Source organism: Marmota flaviventris, chromosome 8, assembly GCF_047511675.1.
Source record: "Marmota flaviventris isolate mMarFla1 chromosome 8, mMarFla1.hap1, whole genome shotgun sequence".
In the NCBI taxonomy this organism is placed as follows: domain Eukaryota; kingdom Metazoa; phylum Chordata; class Mammalia; order Rodentia; family Sciuridae; genus Marmota; species Marmota flaviventris.
Window position 1 is genome coordinate 49591016 of NC_092505.1, and position 19968 is coordinate 49610983.

A 19968-nucleotide genomic window follows, 5' to 3' on the forward strand; every position below is an offset into this window, starting at 1 on the left:
CCATTGTACAGGCTTATTGTAATGGTATAGTTTGATATCCTTAGTGTTAAAAACAGTATAACTAAAGAGGCTGGTAAATTAGAATTTTCCAATATCCTCAACTTCCCCCATACTGGCAGTTAATTTGCTCTGCTGACTCCCTACGCGAGGTGGCAACAGCTGGCCTTTTTACTGGAGCTCAGAGGGATTAGAGAGAAGGAATCACAGCAGCGTGCTCGGCCTCTTGCCTCTGTTGACTGTTCTTTATTGTTTGATGCCTGAGCATCTCCCAGACAGCAAGCAATTGTTTCTGGAAACTTAAAGTTTGTTTCTCTTGGGTGTATACAATGCTGTTGGGGCTTCTCTTTGTGTTTCTTCACGTTCCCAGTCTGCTCTTATCCTTCATCCTATGCTTTCTCTGGATAATTAGAAAGGAGCCAAGATAGAACCTTTGTATCTTCATCTGCATAAGATTCATTTGTGATCCTAAAACTTAAAAATACAGTCTATAGATGGAAGATTCTTTTTTATTCTTAGCTACCAGATATTCAGTAACAAATCATTTTTATAATGAAAATGTTTTTATTCATATTAATATTTAATAATTGCATTATTAAATGTACTAGTTCATTTCTGAAGTGATGGAAAGAAGGCAGCAAAATAATCTAAAACTATTATTTTAAAAGCTAAGATGAGAAGAGGAATGTACTATAGCTACTTAAACCTAAAAAGACCTTTTTGAACTCAAATATTATTCTGATTTATGGAATAGCTATAGAATATCTTTATGTCATGGTAAAACTTGAATAAAAATCAGATAGCTAAATGGAACCCTTAGTTAGCCAGTATGGTTTTATTCTAATGTATTTAGAAAGTAAAAATGTTAAGATAACTCTTGAACTTAATTTCCATTGGTCACTTTACATTCCTAAACTTCTCCCATACATATCATATCTTTGAGTGTGGTAGATAAAAACAGTGACCCTGAAATATTGTTAGACTGAAAATCACCCCAAAAATATTATTAGAATTTGGAACTTTATATTTCACAGAAAAGTAAGTTACATGTACACATGTAAAAAACTATTTTCCTAGAGGTTTGGCTCTGACATGAATATTTTGACAAGACTCCAAAGGTAATTTTTGTCATCCCACCAACATCCATCATCACCTACTCCTGGACCCGTACTCTTGGAGAGTTCTTCCTCTTCACAACAAGACAATTTATTGTTTTTTGTTTTTTTTTTAATTGGGATAAAAATTTTAAGTCCGATAATGTGACTGTTGAAAATTTGGTAAGTTAATTTGAACTCCAACTACAATAATATGTTCATTTTCATTCTAAAGACTTAACCCAAGAAAATGATTTTAAAGGGATTTAAAGGTGGAGACGGTAACATTGAGCTGTAGAGTTCTAGATATCTAGATCCATAGGGAATCTTTGTGTGTGTGTGTGTGTGAGAGAGAGAGAGAGAGAGAGTTTGTGTGTGTGTGTGTGTGTGTGTGTGTGTGTGTATGTACCCAGGATTGAACTCAGGGACACTTGACCTCTGAGCCACATCCCCAGCCCTATTTTGTACTTTATGTAAAGACAGAGTCTCACTGAGTTGCTTAGCATCTTGCTTTTGCTGAGGCTGGCCTTGAACTCGCTATCCTCTTGCCTCAGCCTCCCCAGCTTCTGCTGGGATTATAGGCATGCATCCACCATCCCTGGCCAGAGGAAATCTTTTTTAAAAGGAAAAAAAGTGGGGGTGCATCATAAAGAATAGAATAAGGTCCTCTGGCGGGAATGATGCACTATAAGGACCATAATTCGTATATCCTCATTTGTTTCTCATACTATTACTGTGTTTGTTTGGCCTCAACACTGTTTCATCTCTCCTAGCTTCTAGCATTTCTTTAAACAGTATTTTTCCTTTCTTTTTTTTCTTATGTACCTCCTTTTCGATAATTATCACTTGAAACTAAACCATTATTTTCCCTCCTGTCTACATATTTGCCTTCCTTCGGTTATTAAAAACCTTATTCAGGTACTGCCAGTGGATTGTTCAGTTGAACAGAATGAAGGCTTCCCATTATTAGCAACTGTAAGTCAACCAAAATAACCATTTAAAGAAAATATTTTCATGTCTGTTATGATTGACCCACTCTGACCATGTGATCTGGTTCAGTCTTCAGTTCACCATACCTTATGTTATATATTATACAAGTTCTGTGAATGTTTGATCATGATCTTTTAGTACAGAGTCTTCATTAATCCCCTTCTCTTGACTTAAAAGGAGGAGGAGGGAGGCCCTTTTCATCCTAAGAAACCTTCTTCTACTCTCTCTCATCAGAAAACTGTCATCTCGTTTCTCTCATACAGCAGTTTACATTTGCTATATTCACTTTTATACTCACCCACTTGCTTCTTCATATTTTGTAGTCTCGCTTTCAGCTACATAGAAGCCTCTTATTTATAGGTCATCAGTGGTTTAAGCTATCAGTGCTTAAACTTTTTTTTCAGTATTGAGTGAATATTTATTTTTTCCCCTTCTTTTTAAATTCATGCATTATGTACATGGACTCTTTAAGACATCTTTTTTGGGGGTAAAAGTGATTGCAGTTTTAAATTCTACCTTTGTAATTTTTTTTTTTAATAGTAAAGTGAAATTGACAGATGAAAGCTGCTAAGGAAGATAGTAAAGGATTTAGTCTGCAAAATGAGGCAGGTTCTGCTTTTTTTGTGTTCTAGCCACAAAAAATAAATAAATAAATAGAAACAAAGAAGAAGAAGAGTTTTCACAAAACATAATAATCCTTGGGGAAACTCCTATGTGTTAGAGAAGTAGTTATTTATACACAGAATTCCATATGACAAGGCTATGGTAGTTAGCTTTCCAAATTATTGATGAGGAAATCCAGAATCAAAATGGGCTTTTAGAATGGAGCACATTTTTCATGGCCTGAGTCTCTTTGAAAATCATGACTGTGGGATATCGATAAATTGGTACAAGATTAAAAGGATATTTACTGCTCCATATTATTATATAGGCTACTGGTACTCAACACTTTGTTAGCAAGTATATTCTTTTTACTCTAAACTCAGCTTTTGTTAAAAGTACTAATAAAAGCAAGAAAGTTTGCTTCAGTAATCTAGGGATTGAATCTGCAGTTTTATATTAAAGTTAAGTTTTATTTATGTGCCATTGTGAAAATATTCTTTGATTTTTTCAAAAAGCCAGTGCACATATTTAAACCTAGAGATTAGGCTGTTTCTCCCCTTCTAGTAATGCTTACTGTGGTTTTCAGTGAGAGAAATTAGAGTGAATATTTTTATTTGTATTAAATTTTGTTTGGTTTGGTTTTTTAACTTTTATGTTTTTGAGTATTCTCCCCATTTCCAAAATGGAAAAAAATAGAACAGAAACCTAAATATAATCAGAAAACAATCCACTGACCTATGCAACAATTATAAAAAACAAAATTAAGCAAGATATGAACACATTTTTGACAGAGAGCTTAAAAATTGGTGAATTGATACCCACCGAACTAGTAGCCTCTGTGAAGTACAGTTCTCAGGGTGGTTGGAGGGGTGGGCTAAGGCGAAAGGAATGTTAATTTTTTTATGATTTTATAAATTTCTAAATTTTATACATTTCTAAACTCTTATCCCTACCCCCCATTAGCACAATTTAAAAGTTACCTTAGAAATTTTATAATCTTAATTATCTTGTCCATGGGAAGGGAAGATAGTACATGATATGCGCAGTCTTCAAAGTAACAAGATATTTTCCCAGATAACCTCTTCATGGTTATGTAAGTACCAAGAGACATTGCATGAGATCCACATGATAATTGCACATCATGGTATCATCCTCAGTGGTTGTAATTCACAGTGAATTCTCGTTTACTGCAACTTCCAATCTTGGGTCTGTCCTCTGAAAATGAATTGAAATCTTTCTTGTACTAGTGAAGTTTTCCAGCTTGTTTAGCATATTTTAAATACTAGATTTTCTCTTTCGTTGTTTCCACCTGTGTACAGAACATTCTGTTCTAATTTTTCCTTAGAACATTTCTTTCATCTATTCCCTACTTTTAGTATTTTGTGTCATAGAAAGAAGTTTGCTGTTTTTAACTTAGATTTCCTTTCTGCGCCAAGAATTTGATTTCTTTTTTTTTAATCTTTAGAATCTCCTTTTATTGTACCACTTTATACCCTGAGGTATATGTCTTTAGACAGATCTTTACCAAGTACACTATCATAATTTTAGTGGGTTTTTAAAATTGTTATTATCACAAAACTAGTACACATGTATTATAGTGAATTACAAAAATATAGATGGTAAAATTTATTTAAGTGTTGCCAATCAGAGATTACCATTTTAACATTGTAATTTAACAAAATTTATAATGTAGTCCTACCAATTTATAATTTCTGGAACATGGGCTGGGGATGTGGCTCAAGTGGTAGCACGCTCGCCTGGTATGCGTGCGGCCCGGGTTCGATCCTCAGCACCACATACAAACAAAGATGTTGTGTCTGCCAATAACTAAAAAATAAAATAGTAAAACAATTCTCTCTCACTCTCTCTAAAAAAAAAAAAAAAAATTAAAATAAAAAAAAATAATAATTTCTGGAACACAGTTTTCATTAAGAGTGCTCTCTGGTTGACTTCCTGTTATACCCCTATATCTTCATTTTCGGTGCCCTTATTTCTAGTTTCTCATCTGTCAGAATAAGCTAAATTTCACTTACTTTTCCTCACATAAATTTAGTTCAAAATGTTCATTCAGAGAAACAAGCAACATTAATAAAACCTATGGTTCCATTTACTTTATATAGTTCCAAATATTTCAGAAACCATATTGAATATAGTGTAACATGTACTGAGAATCACTGTCCTTTGAAAGTTAATCCCCTACCTACATTTAGGACCCTTAGCCTTCCTATGTGTATTTATGTTTTCATTATGTCTCCCAAACCATTCTCAATGCTCAAATCAAACTCATCATAAAACTAATGATTGGTTTTTACATACAGTCCAGCTACTTTCTGATCTTAATTTTGTTTTACTCAGGAAAACTCTGTTTGCCTGATGCCCTACTTATAACAGTGCACTTGCTTCTTAACTTTGTGATCTTTTATTCTCACTTCTGCTGAAATAGATTTTTTCCAAGATTACTGAAAATAAGAGAAAGCATTAGCACTTGGGATTAGAAAATATTCCCATTGTAACTGCATCATTTGATACTTTGGAATCAGCTTTCATCTGTCCCTCACATTTGTATAGTGCTTTACAGTTTACAAAACTTACATTTCTTTTAAAGTCATATGGAGCTTATAAGACATTTTTTCCTTTTTTTTTTTTGCGGGTAAATTGATGTTCATTGAGCCTAATGATTTTTAGCCAGTTATATAAGTAGTTATGATAAAGCTGGGTCTAACAATATATGTTAGAGATAAAATCTTTTTGGAATTGTTTTTGGATTTTGTTAGTTTTAGAGCCTACTCTCCTAGTGAAAATAGTCATTAAGAATCTAGAAAAAGTGTATTTCCTCAAGATATGCATAATGGTTTCATTTGTTTAAAAAAAGTAATTCGAGTTTATAATATTTGTCATTTGCAATATTAACTTTTGATTTTCCTTTTCTACCGAGAAAAAGAAATTGTGGTGTAAAATTTAAAAGATTTTCTAATTTAACAGATATGTGAAAGTAATTCTGAAGTTATTTTCATTTTTTGAGCTGTATTTCAACTTATGGAACCAATGCAAGATGAGCATTTCTTATCTGAAATCCAAAATGCTCCAGAATCCAGTTTTAAGTGCTAATGTGACACTTTTCTGGGCTTTTGAATTTTAAATTTTCATATTAGGAATGTTCATCCCATAGAGTCTAAACAGATATTCCAAAATCATCATCATCAGCAGCAGCAGCAGCAGCAGCAGCAGCATCATCTAAAACATTTCTGGTCCCAAGTATTTCAGATAAGGGATATTCAGCCTATACCAGTAACTATACCTCCTTCCAGGATTGTTGTGATGAATAACATAAGTTGTAAAGTCAGCCTAATAAAGCATGAATTCTGTTCTTCTTGTTTAGTACACTTTGTCCTAATGCAACATCTTATTTTAGGAAATATGACTTTTATTTCATTTTTGCATTTTATCTCAATTTGTAACTATTAAATACCGAGATTTTTAATTCTGTATTTTTTTTCATGAATTTTTAGTTGGTTTCATGAATCAGTACATTCTCTGATCTTATTTCCTTTTACTTTTAAAATTACATTTATGATCTGTTTAAGAATCATTCTCATGATTCATTTGTCTGTTACGCCTCCTTTTTTAAAGTTTCAGCACTGAAGGTCTTTTGACAAACCAATATTTATAACAGTTTGACAGCAGGATGAGGAACAGCGTTTGTCTTTGTAACAGCTTGAAGAAAGACCCTTTCCAGGACCCAGTCATGCAGTTACAATCTTGACCTCTTTCTTATGCTGGGAACATACATACAGCAGCACCTCCCATGTGTTTTCTCCTCCCATTGACTGTCCATTCACTTCCCATCTGTTTTGCAGTCTTAAAGGAACAGAAGGGGCCCTCTTCTTATAAATCTCTCTTTGCAGGTGATAAATGGTGTCCTATCTCTTTAAGGGCTGCCTGGGTGGTTTTTCTTTTCTTAAAATGTTTCAGCTTTTCTCCTAACAAAACTCAGAGCAATAATATACTTTTGAGAATGGAGGAAAATAGAAAAGAAAAACATGATCAATTTTTTTAAGCTTATTGAGACAGAATATTTCACTGATTTCTTTTCAGTCTTCCTAATTAATTGCCTAAATTTTTAAAAAATATATTGATATTTAGATTTTCCTGCAGAAGCAGGCAAATGGAATTTATTTACCTGCTTTGCAAGTATGTTCTCCTTTATTGGAGAAAATAAAACTGTGTTAAATGCATATGTAAAATAACTTTTTTTTACTTGTTCTAATTAGTTATACAAAAACTTTTAAAGATTTTATTGCTCATAATTTGAATTGATAGTTATAATATGAAATATTTCATGTACTTCATACAAAATAATTCACAGTAATCTTATGGTAGATAAGATTACAATAATCTTATGGTAGAATCTGTATAGCTTTTATATTTAAAAAGATGATCATGAATTCCATAAAAATTTATTATCTTTTACTTCTATTGCTGAAAACAAATGCTATAGGTATTTATAATGTTGAGCTTTCCAACTGTTGAGCATAAATAAAAATAAATTCCTTTGCCCATGTAGAAATTTTTCCTAGAAGGTTAAATATGACAAATATGTAGTCCCTGTCCCCACCCTGCAAAATGTTCTTAAATTACTGATTTAGAAAGCATTACTAATATAAAAAGACCACTTTTACAATATTATGGCATATTGTGTAAATCAGTTGGCTAATGGCATTTTCTACAAATAAGCTTGTTAGTTTGTTTATCAGTTTCCTGGCGTATCCCTAAAAGGACTTGAGGCAGTTTATAAACATATTCTATGCAAAAAATAAAAATACTTAAGTGAAAACATTGAATGGGAAGAAAGGGAAAATCTAAAGCAAATGAAGTGAAGTTTGGATTAAGATTGTTAACCCCTCAAAATAACATGTTCAAGGGTTCCACATGTTTTGCTAGGGGCAGAATGGTTGGTGTACATTGGAAAACTAAGTTGGTTACCTGATTCATGGTGACTGTCAGACAGGTACTTATGAGATGGGTAGGTATGCCAAGTACACATACCTGAGAGAAATTGCTCATCCGTCCTCTTAAAGTAGAGACAGAATTGAGGAATGTGAATCAAATGCCTACATATAATCATGCATTTCATGGACTCTTCATAGTAATGTTCCTCAGTGTAAGTTCATAAGGAATCTGTGAAAAATGAAAATGATGCAGTCCAAATTCACAGCTCTTTGGTTAAATTTACCTAAAGATAAAACATATCTAAAGAACTAGATGAATTATACATACCACATAGACAATATTCCATAAATATTATTTCTAAAATATAAAAATATTTTATATTTGTTGATATTGACAAGCACCTGGAATGATAATACTCTGTTGGTAATTAAAGCAGATCAATAATCAGTGAGCTGAAATTAGGTTCACCATCCACTTTGAAAAGGTGAAGGGTCTAACAAGTGTGAAAACATGGATACAAGGCTAATCTGTGTGTACTCATACTGAAGTCTTCTGGAGAATAGGTTTCAAAATATGTAGAAAGTATTTGAAGAGGTTTTGATCATATTAGTCAAAAATGAGCCTGGCTCAAACATAAGTTGTAATTTACCTCACGGACTTTCTTAAGACAAACTTTCTTTCAAAATCATATGGTTTAGGGGTCATAAAATAGCAGATATTTTAATAATCATCTTTACTGTTTGAATTAAGTTATGGTTAAGTTGGTTCACTCAACTCTGAACACTGAATGAATATTCATGGACATCTATTACAGAGCAAGTATTGAACTAGGCTCAATGATTTTAAGTAGGGAATTCATAAAAGCAGTCCCTGCTGTTCCCCACATTGATTCATGAGAAAAACTTTTATAAAATTGATCTTTCCAAGATGAATCATATAGCTTTGTGAAAATATATTGCAGTTTATGATTACATTTTTTTCCAGAATGTTAACATCAAATAAATAGACACCGAGGAATAAACAGAAAGAAAAATTTTAAAAGATATAATTATAGGCATGTGATCAATTAGAACTAGGACTATGACTTCTCCACAGTTGTAAGGGTAATGGCAAAATGCCACATTGTAGTATAAGCTATGAGGTGATATATATCACATTATGTTCTCTCCTTTCTAAAAATGATATAAAATATTCCCCCATTGATAATCAGAGGATTAGAACAGGGATTTAAAGGGGGGAGAGGTCATCAAACCTTTCATTACTGTTTGTGAAGTCGAGTCTTAGAAGATTTTGTCTACAATAATACACTTACACGCTTTTAAATTAGAAACATGGAGCTATCAATTATAGTTCCCAATCAACCTAAATAAACAGTCATGAAGAAAGTGGATATAATTCTAGCCCAAACAAAAATTTCCATTTGAATTTTTAAAATAATGGAAATAACCCAGCCTTCACAGATCCCAGAAGTCTAGGACCCCAGCTTTGGAAGTCTATGCCAGTCTTAACTAGGTTTTCAGGAGATATGAATTGGTGCCTCCTCCTCATGTAACAGGAGGTAGAATTCTGTTTGTCTTCATTAATGAGTCTTTAAAAATAATCATGCCTGTTTCTAAGGGGAAAAAAACAGTGTTCAAGACTCAGAAGATAAATGCTAGGTTGAGGCATACCCATTTGACTGTATCTCTGGTTCCTTTTATCAGCTGTAAAGTACACTTTTTTTGCCTTTGTCTAATCGAAGATTTTAACTATCATGTTCATTATCTTGAATCTGTTTTTACTCTTTTTTCCCCCTATGTTTCCCCACACTTTATATTCTTTCTTCTAAAAGGTACTTGCATAGTATAATTGTCTAATAAAAGGCAAATCTTTTAAGGAACAACATATACTAGTAAGAAGTGTTCCTTTAATTTTCAGTCTAGAAGTGAACAGCTCTTTATAACAGAATCTCACCTACGAGGTATCTTAAAGCATGGTACAAAGTGCTTATGCAGCATGTTATAAAACAGTTCTGTTGAGGACATTTGGATCTTTGGATGTGTGGTTTGCTTAAAGTACCCTGCAGTACTAAGCTTGCAGCTTGTTTCTTCATGCTTTCTTTAAAAACATCAAAAGTTGTAAAAGGTTTATTTCAGTGCATGTGGTAGTGTTTTGTGTGTAGCTCTTTGTTCCTGTTCTAAACTGGTATTAACCACTGAAGTGAACCTTCTCCTGGGTTTGGCCTTTGGCATTCACAGTGTATTCAAAACCTAATTACAGATTAGTCTATATTTGAGACTTTTAGAGCAAGTATCAGAAGACTCAAAAAGAAAATGAGAGTAGCAGTATCATTTCATGTGGAGATAAAGAGACCCAAAACGTGAATGGGTGTCAAGTCATCTAAAGAGAAGAAAAAAGAAGGAACTTCATTCACTGAGACTGGCGGTTTATGAGTCGGGGATTATGGGAATATTCATGACTCAATCAAGAAGCACAATGAATTGATGTTTGAAATAGCTCATCTTTTAAGTAAACATTGGGTAAAATGGAAAGTAGACTCCATATTCACTTCATTTAGAATTGTGTAACAGAAATAGTAGTTTGATAATCCCTTCCTGAGTTGGTTTCATTTATCAAATAAATCACAAATTCTATCAGAATTCTTTAATTATAAAATTTTAATAGGAAAGGGAGTTTGCTTTATAAACACTTAATCTGATTTATATTCATATTCCTGATTTTAACTGAAATATATCTTATTTCACATTAAAGGTAGTATTTGTAACAAATAGACTTAAAATAATAGTATTTGCTTTATTACTGTTGATGTTCAGTTTATGATACTGAATCATACTACATTTGAATTATAGGAACACAGACAGAGCTAACTCTTCAAGCTTTAACATCCACATCTTTAGTAGTTACACCTACAGGATTGAATGAGGACCAAATGAAATTTCTTTTTCTTTTTTCTTTTTGCCCTAAGGATTGAACTAAGGACACTTTACTATTAAGCTACAAGCTCAGTCTTTTTTTTTTTTTTTTTAATTATTTTAAATTTTGAAACAGATTCTCCCTAAGTTTCTGTGGGTCTCACTAAATTTTGTTGAGGCTGATCTCAAACTTTTGATCCTCCTGCCTCAGCCTCCCAGGTCACTACAATTATAAGTGTGTGCCACCACTTGCAACTGAAATGTCACATTTGAAATTACCAGAGACATAGTAGATACTTCATAGATTTTGAGTGAAAGAGTAACCAAGGAATGCTTCCCAAAGAAAGGATATCTTCGTGTACCATAAGTGCATTGGACAGGTGAAAAAATGACAAATAAATGAATTTTTTTTTTTTAGTTAGCATTAAAAGAATACATCTGTGACAACTGATATTTTTTTCTTGTAAGCTTCCCCTCTGTTCATGACACCCATCCCAATTGCTCCCCACTTAAGTTCCCTTTGTGTCATTCTTGAGGTTTCAAGGCATGGTGGTACTATGTCCTGATAGTCTAATTATAAAATTTTTTAATAAAAGCGTAACTTCTTAAGGGAAATTTGACAGGTTGTTTTTTATTTTTTTTTTAATTCTATGGTTTTCATGTTAAATAGTTCTTTTAAGTGATACCACTGTACCTCATGCCTACAGATATTTTGTCCAGCTGAGGGTAGAAGTCATTAATAGGGTAAAAGTGTGGCTAGCTGCCTGGTTGCTCTCAAATCATGTATCAAATCTCTTTATAAGGTACGATATGCCCAAGTAGAAGTATTTATCATGGAAGCATTCAGAGGCACTACTGAGCCTCTAAATGCCTCTGAGGTTTCTGTGTGTTGTGCTATTCAAGTTTTTAAAGACTTTGTCCATTTCCAGAATTCTGTGAGACAGTTTAGAAAACTTTATCCTCCTCCTGTACACCCTTTTAAAAAATCCTTTAACTGATAAATTGTACTTTTGTGAAACGTTTCTACTCATTGCAAAAAACAGACTTGACTGTTTCTAAGCAACTAGACGGAATAATTTTAAAAACTAACAATGTAGCCTTATTTTGGGAAGGTACTTATGTTTACTAGTTTGACTGCTATTAAGAAATGAAAGCCAGCCTATCAAAATATATGGACTAAACTAAGACATAGGTTGGGATTATTTTTCTCTACAGTCCTCTAGTTTAATCTTGTCTATAAGGAAGTAACGTCACCATTGTGATAACTATTATCATAGTTATGCTCAACAAATACTTTGATTAAAACAGGAGACCCTTCTTCCCCATAGGTTTTATATTAATCTTAATTTAATCAAAAGTTAGAAATACTAAATTGTCAGAAAATGATTGTGATATTACGGTCGTAATACACAGCCATAGAAGGCTTTGTTGATTGCATGCGATGCTAAGAATCTACAAAAAGAACAGTTCTTTCTTTTATTGGGTACTCATCACTAATGCCCCTTGCTGTTAAAAAAGTCACTTGTATCTTTAATTGCAGATTATTTTCTTTCAAATATAAATGCTGAATATGAACTGTATCATCTATGATTTTTCTGTGGATACAAGTAGAATGCTTGCCAGTTTTACCTGTAGATCATTAGCTTTGAACCAGTCAGCTCACTTTATCTGATAATTTCCATAATATGTTAAGTTATATTACAAAACTATTTGTAATCATGCTTAGTGTAAACCATAATATAGGAGATGCAGGATTAAGTTGTCAGTAATATGAATCATGACTTTTCCACTTTCAGTAAGAGATCATTATATACTGCAGATTGTTCACATTTGTAGAGAAAAATGTACATTTCCAAGATTTCATTTGGAAGTCTATAAACCTGAAAAACTTATATCAAGTAAATACTGTAAATCTGCCTTTACTGGCTCTGGTGTTTTAAAACTTTTTTCATTTACAACTGGAAAAGTACTTTTTTGTGTGTATTTTTAAAGTGTTATCACCTTTCTCTGTATGTTGTGAATATTTCCCACTGTTTTCTTTGCCTTTTAATCTTGTGATATTTAGAAGTGAAAGCATACATTTCTATGTGATCAGAATGGTTGATCTTTCCTTTGTTATTTCTCATTACTTTATACTTAAAAAGTCATTTCCTAGTCTGATAACAGTTAGAAATCCATCTGTATTTTCATTTTTTAAAAATATATTTTTTGGTTCTTTTTTGGTCCCCCTCCCCCCTTTTTTTTCAGTTCTTAAAATGGTCTTGCTAAATTTTTTTGTTTTAGATTTGCTGAGTCCTTGCTTGGGCTTCAAAGAATCTGAGAACTTACTAAAATTATATACAGAATGGTACATCTATTCTATACATGTATTCTCTGTAAGAATCCCTAACTTTTAATAGATTCCAAAGCACACACATCTTGTCCTCCCTCTTTCAAAAAACATTATGTGGACCTCAGATGGTATGGTAGTGGGGCTCTAACTTTTTCCTTATTCTTCAGATAGTTAAATAAGTATATTAGACCTTTTAGTAAGTGATTATCTCCTGTGGTTTGCAATGCCTTTAAAAAATAAATTTGTTTTTATTTAGCTAACTCATTCATTATCTCTTTTTATCTCCATAGAGAAAGTTAGAGAAATTCAAGAAAAACTTGATGCTTTCATTGAAGCTCTTCATCAGGAGAAGTAAACTGTATTAAGTGAGTAAAGAGTCTGCTGCTGCTTTGGTACCAAGTACAAAATTTGTATTCTAAATTTTTATTAGTAGTTTACTACTCTGCTTGACTATATCCTGATTGTTCCTTACAATGTAATAACTTTAAGGCATGAATCTGAGAAATAGCTTCTGAATTTCATGTATATAATGTTCCTTTAAAAAACTTGATTGCTGTCTGGCTGAACCAAAAATATCCTCCAGCATTCATTATAGGCAGAACAAAGGTGAATGTAAAGAGCTAAGATATTTTATAATCTGCAGATCACTCATCATCTGCATGTTAAAAACTGAACTGTGTTATTTGTTTTATCCCTTGTTCATAATTATTGGATAATTATGTATATGTTAAATATTCAACTTGTAAAATTTCTTATTTGGCTTGTCTATAGTAATTTTAATAATTGTTTTTAATCTTTTTCTCTTTTGTTTAAAAGCATTTAGATAAACCTTTTTCTGTTTAACTTACACAGCCTTAGAATTTATTACTGATCTTGATATACTGACACTTGTCTGATTTTGTGAAGTCTGGCATTCTAAGCATGTTTCTAATAAAATACATATTTAAGGATTTCCCTTAGTAGCATTATAATCAGTAATTGTTTGCTTTTACTGAAGAATTTGAAGGGAAAAAAATGCTATGGTTAAGCCATTATCATTTATTGTAAAATTTCCATTCCTTATCTGTGAGCTGTGTACAAGCAGCCTGCATGTGACAGGGTGGGAACTGGAAGGAGTAGAAATGTAAAGTTACTTCCCTGGCTGCACCCAGTTCAGTCTTAGCAAAACTACCACCTCTTCTCTACTATAGGGAAAATATTTTTGAGAAAGCAAACTAAAAAGAGAGGTACTGCTCAGATCATACATCATTCATAACAGTACTCCAGCAATAAATGAGAAAGGAAGGAGTTAAACACATTTCAAGGAAAGCTTTGTTGCTTTGTTTTGCTTATTTCTTTAAAGAACAGATATATAGAAGTATACAAAAATGCAGAATTATCTTTAACACAAGCCAAATATAACTTTGGTGCTTTTAAAGGTGTTTATTTACATTTATAAATTTTTCTACATCTTCCATGTGTAAAAAGTTATTTTAAAACCATAAAATGTTCCAGTATCATTCTGGTCATGGTAATTAGTATGACTAGATAGGATTAGCGATGAACATTTTTAGTGCTTCGTGATCTGGATCTTCTCCTTTTTGGCACCAGTGTTCACATGACATTTTCATTTATAGATATGGCCTTTGGGGGAAATAATTTATGAAAACCCACAGAAACCAAATCCATTAAAACTACAAGCTACATTTCTGGGTTTTGTAATTAACTGAGGAAGTTCAAAGCCAGCCAGTGTTATTTGTTTGTTTGTTTTGGGGGTTACCAGTGTACCCAGGGACATGGACATTTGGCTACTGAGCCACATCCCTAGCCCTATTTTGTATTTTATTGAGAGACAGGGTCTCACTGAGTTGCTTAGCACGTCACCAATGCTGAGGCTGGTTTTGAACTCGTGATCCTCCTGTCTCAGCTTTCCAATTAGCCAATGTTTTATCTAATAGTGTCTGCCCTCTAATGTGGTCAATGTGATATCTAATTGCGATTGCTGCTAGAGATATTCCTCTTCTCTGCCAGAGTGTCTCAGGAACAGTATAGTACAATCCTAAAAAGCAGGTTGTGATGATACTGGTGCGTGGAGAGACCTTGCACATAGGAAAACCATCCCAATTTTTCTTGTTTCCTACATGCCTGGAGTCTCTAAGGCCCTTAGCAATCCTTGTGATTTATGACTCTAAACTCTTGCAAAATATCTATGAATTGGACACATGATCTATTTTTTTACCTTAAAGATCCATTTAAAACAGTAAATCTGGCAGAGTGGTAACCTTTCTTCATTCCAATCATTTTAGAAAAGTTACCAAGCATTGGGAGAAATAATTGCTCAATTATAGTTTTAATGTATGTGGAGTTCCTTAGCCTTCATTTTGCTTTTTAAAAAATAGTTTGAAGTAATTATAATTCTAATATTTACTGAGGATGTTTATACCCAACACAACTGTGTAGTCTTCTCTACTAGTTAGATTTTAAACTTTTTCTTTAAAAAGAAATGAATTCTAATATATTTTCATTCAGACATCATACTTGATAAAATTATGCTAATGTTTTATGGTAGATGATATTCTAAATAATTTCAATAAAACTTGCAAACTTAGTGAAACTTCAATTTTTTTGTGATCATGCAGTAATAAAGTTTGTTTAGAAGTTTTGCATTTGTCTCCCTATACCTAAATTTATCAAATGGGTTTATTTTTACAGAACTCTACTCACAATGTAATCGCCTCTACGTACGTCTAGAGAAAGAAAACTTCAAAGTCTTTTGTCCTGCCTCTTTTTCTTCTGCTATTCCACCTTTCTACCCATACAGTAAAGTCATAGGATACAAATAATTTATGTGCATTACAGGCACTTTAACCATCAGCTGCCTTGAATGAAAGAACAGTGGAAATGGCATTGACATCCTATTCAGTTGTTCTGGAGTGACAAATTGGGATTATAAGATTGGTGTCACCATTAGGTATACTCCTTGAAGATAAGAAACTTGCTCTCTGCTGTTGTCTTATTTGTGGTGGCACTAAATTTATTAACAGATGTTACTCACTGTCAAGTTTCTTTTCCAGGAATGTAATGCTAGTTGTTTTGGAATAAAACATAGCAATTTTTAAGAAGTTATCAATTGTATATAAAATGATGGTAGCCTGCTAAGTCATTGTCTGTATCTTTAATGTTCTATATCCAGGAACTATTTGAGCGTGATAATTCAATTTATATTCACCACATGAAAGAAAACTGGGTAACAGAAGAACCCCTTGGATAGGTTAATTTGGATTATAATAATTCAGTGTATATTCATTGAAAGGAACCTCAACCCTTCATTGCTAGACAAGAAGTTAGCCTTGGAAGTTGTCAGTAGCAGCTTACCTTCAGTTGCTATTTTTACACTCCCTGTATCCATTTGAAATTAATTAATTTTGAATATTGTATACTTAAGTTAGACTTCCTGTTAACAGTGGTTTCTTTTTCCTATTGACAGAGCCATTGGATTATGACAAATGATGAAAAAGATGAAGGATAATCAATTGACTAATTTTATTTAGAATATTGTCAAACATTTGAACTAGGAATCAGGAAAAGACTTTCTTTCATATGAGTTTTTTCTTTTTTTCTCTCAGTACTGGGGATCAAACCCATGGCGTTGCATGTACCAAGCAAATGCTATACTCTTAGCTACACTCCCAGGGCCTCCATATACTATTTTAAAAACTTTCAACAATTAGAATGATGTTGACCATTCCCTCTCTCAGCTGAAAATTTAAAGAAAAATTTAAAGTTTAATTCTTTGCAGTTCAGTTATAATAATACCCTCACAACATTTTCTTGTGTTTTGTATAATCTTTATTGGTTAAAGGGCTTTAAAGCAAATATGCCATTTTTTTTTTTTTTTACTTAAAATGTCTTTCTCATTTGCTACCTTTTTAAGTCTTTATTATGCTAATAAAAATGCCCATTGTATAACAGTTTTTATTCTACAGTTTACCTAATTTTATGTTTTCTTGGAATTGTTATAATTCCCTTGTTGATAACAATTCCTTTGCCCAATTCCCACTTTTTTTTTAATCAGGAAAAATTGATAACCCCTTAAGATATGACACCTCATATACAGAGTTGGAGAATGTCACAAAATATTTCAGAAACTAGAAATTCTGTGAATATTTGCTTTACACTGTTTGATAAGATAAGTAGATCCCATTTTTAGCAGCTAGCAGCAGTATACATATTGTTATTTTGTAGATGAGTAGTCAAGAACATTTTGTGGGTTTTGGGGGGTCTATGGACAGTGGTCAGCAGAAAGGGAGTGAACTTTGTGATGTTCTATACAAGGATTAGGAGATGGCTTCACTGCTTGAACACTCTAGCTAGCCTCTACCTCTACTACTACCTATAGCTACAATAGGTAGGTAACCCCTCACTGAAGCAGACATCTTGCAATGGTAATATTCATGAAGTTGTAAAATACTTCTTACAACTACACACCTATTTCTTTAAAAAGAAAGAAAGAAATAGGACCATATTTGTTACTGTGAACTTTAGAGGGGAAAAAAAATGCCCTCGTGTTAGGTAGTAATTTTTATCACTTCCATATGTATAAATTTTAAAAGTGGTGGTGGGGACGAAGGAACGGCTTCTTTGAGGAGATCAATATTATAACTTAAATATGTTAAATAGATCATAAAAACGTATTATTAACAATCCCATATGAATACTGACATTCTTCCTATCTGTCCCCTTCATTAAAATTGGCTTCTTTCGTGGTTTTTTTCTTTTCTTTTTTATTTTAGCTGATCTCACACTAAATATGCTTCCCCCGCCCTCAAAAAACAGGTATTTATTAAATGCAGATGCTGTGAAGAGAAAAAAATAAAATTCAGTCTCAACAGTAAATCTTGTGTGTTGTGTCTATAGTTCAAAAATTTAAAATGATTGAAATTCAAGGTAAAAAAATAATTTCAGATATTCAATATGCAGAAGTGAAGACAAATAGGACAAGAAATCATTTGTTTGATGTCAGAATTTTCAAAAAATGGGGAGAATACAGCTTTGTATGGAGGCTGAAGAATTTTTAACAGATGATAGCCAAAATTAGTTGGACAGGATGTTAATCAGTGTGTATAGGTGAAGCAAGTGGTGCAGCTCTTGCTCTTCACTGTCTAATTGACTGTGGCCATAGTCACAGGCAGAGCAGTCAGCCTGTCTTGTCATTTAATTAAATTCTCTTTGTGTTATTCTGCTTTCCAGGCTTTATTCAGAAGGACTCCTTCACATAAATTATTTAGTGACCAAATGTGAACCAATAATGTAAAAGTGAGTAGGAAACATTGCGGAGAGTTTTGCTTCCTAATGTTACAATTTGGGAATTTCATATACAAGATTCAGTGTATGGGTTTTAAAGATGAATTCCTTAGCTAGTTAATAATTTTGTATGTATTTATTTTAGATATATTTACCTGAAAAAACAAACATGATGTTTTCTCTTCAATAAATGGGATCATAGTAATGGTCTTTATCTCAATTTTCAAGGCTGATATGTATTTTACTTTCAGATATATTAGCATTATGGAAATATGCTTAAAAATGTGTTCACCTTTTGAATGATCATGGCTATGTGTTATTTAAATATTTAAAGCTTGTTTTTCACTGTACACTGTGAATGAACTTTGTATTATTTTTTAAAAACCTCATACTACATGTAGATGTTATTGCAACTTATATTTTGCTTGTGCTTGATCTAAGGTCATTTGTGTAGATAAGTAATTAAAAGATAATTAAATCACATTATAATTTTATTATTGAAGAGCATCTTTTTAAAAATTTTCTTTGTTTCTAATGAGGAACCCTATAGTGTAACCAAATTCATGATCTAACAAATGTAGCTGAATTCCACATACTTTACACAAAAGCTTAAATTCCACATACTTGACACTGCACAGTTATAAAATTACCATTTTCAACTGGTAAGGGTTTTTTTTCCATATCTCAGTACTTGTCAAAGCATTTGGTATTTTTTTTTTTTGTAAAATATATAACATGTTTTGTAATTGCATTCTGCTGCCGTGGCCATCATTTTCATTAGTGATGCTAACATATTCAGTCGTATATGAGGTTTACTAAGACTCAAAAGTCATGATTGTTTCAATAACGAGGACTCAGTAGTTGTAGACTATATTTTTGATCAATAAATGTCAATACCCTTTTTTTTAAAATAAAGAAAAAAAATTCATTTGGAAGGTGCACAGGCAAGATAAGTTTCAGTCATGCTAGCTCTTAATCTTCCGTGTAGTTCAAGTTCAGAATCTTCAAGAAGTTTGAAGTATTTAGTTACTGAAAACTTCTAAGAGCAGTTTATATTTTCTTTTAGCATATTCAATTCAGAATTAATGTAACTATCATTTACAAATATGATATATCACGTTACAAAGTATTTTAAAATAATCACATACCCAATTTATGATAACTAGGATTGTCATGTTATACACACATTAAACTAAATTGATAAATATGGAAAACTTGAGGGTTAAGACAAGTACTGCAAAAATTATTTAAAAAAATACGTTTGATTCTCAGCACCACATATAAATAATAAATAAATAAATAAAGCTCCATTGACAGCTAAAAATATATTTAAAAGAAAAAAAAAGTAGGACAATATCAAGTAAACTGGGTGATCTTGAGCCTGAAGAACTGAGGGTAAGACACACCTATATCATAAGTTATTAAGTTAAACCTGTTTCTTAAAATAACAGAATTCCTAGCTTAAAACTTGGGAGTTTGTGCATAGTCCCTCTCTGAAAGATTATTTGTGAGTGATGTTCACATTCTGTAGGGCCAATGTTAAGGTTCATTTAGGGTCAAGTCATTGATAAGGAGATATAACCCAGGGACATTTAACCACTTAGCCACATCCCCAGGACCCACTCACCCACCCCTGCTTTTTTTGAGAAGATTTTGCTAAGTTGCTTAAGGTCTCACTAAGTTGCTGGGGTTGACTTTAAACTTGGAATCCTCCTGCCTCAACCTCCCTGCCGCTTGGATTACAGGCATGCACCACCACATCCAGCTAACCACTACTTTTAGTCAGTTTTAAATCAAAGTTGTTCCT

General features: G+C 32.6%; 1 protein-coding gene across 4 annotated transcripts in view; it reads left to right on the forward strand.

Annotated features, from left to right (window-relative positions):
- The window catches only part of Opa1 (OPA1 mitochondrial dynamin like GTPase), an 83827-nt gene extending 65164 nt beyond the window's left edge, over positions 1-18663 (forward strand). For all 4 annotated transcript variants that reach the window (XM_027935975.3, XM_071615196.1, XM_027935972.3 and 1 more), the window contains 2 exons: positions 13169-13243; positions 15570-18663. In XM_027935975.3, coding sequence (XP_027791776.3) covers positions 13169-13233 — 65 coding nt within the window. In that variant the 3' untranslated portion in view covers positions 13234-13243; positions 15570-18663. The remainder of the gene's footprint in view (positions 1-13168; positions 13244-15569) is intronic.
- Positions 18664-19968: the final 1305 nt, after the last annotated feature.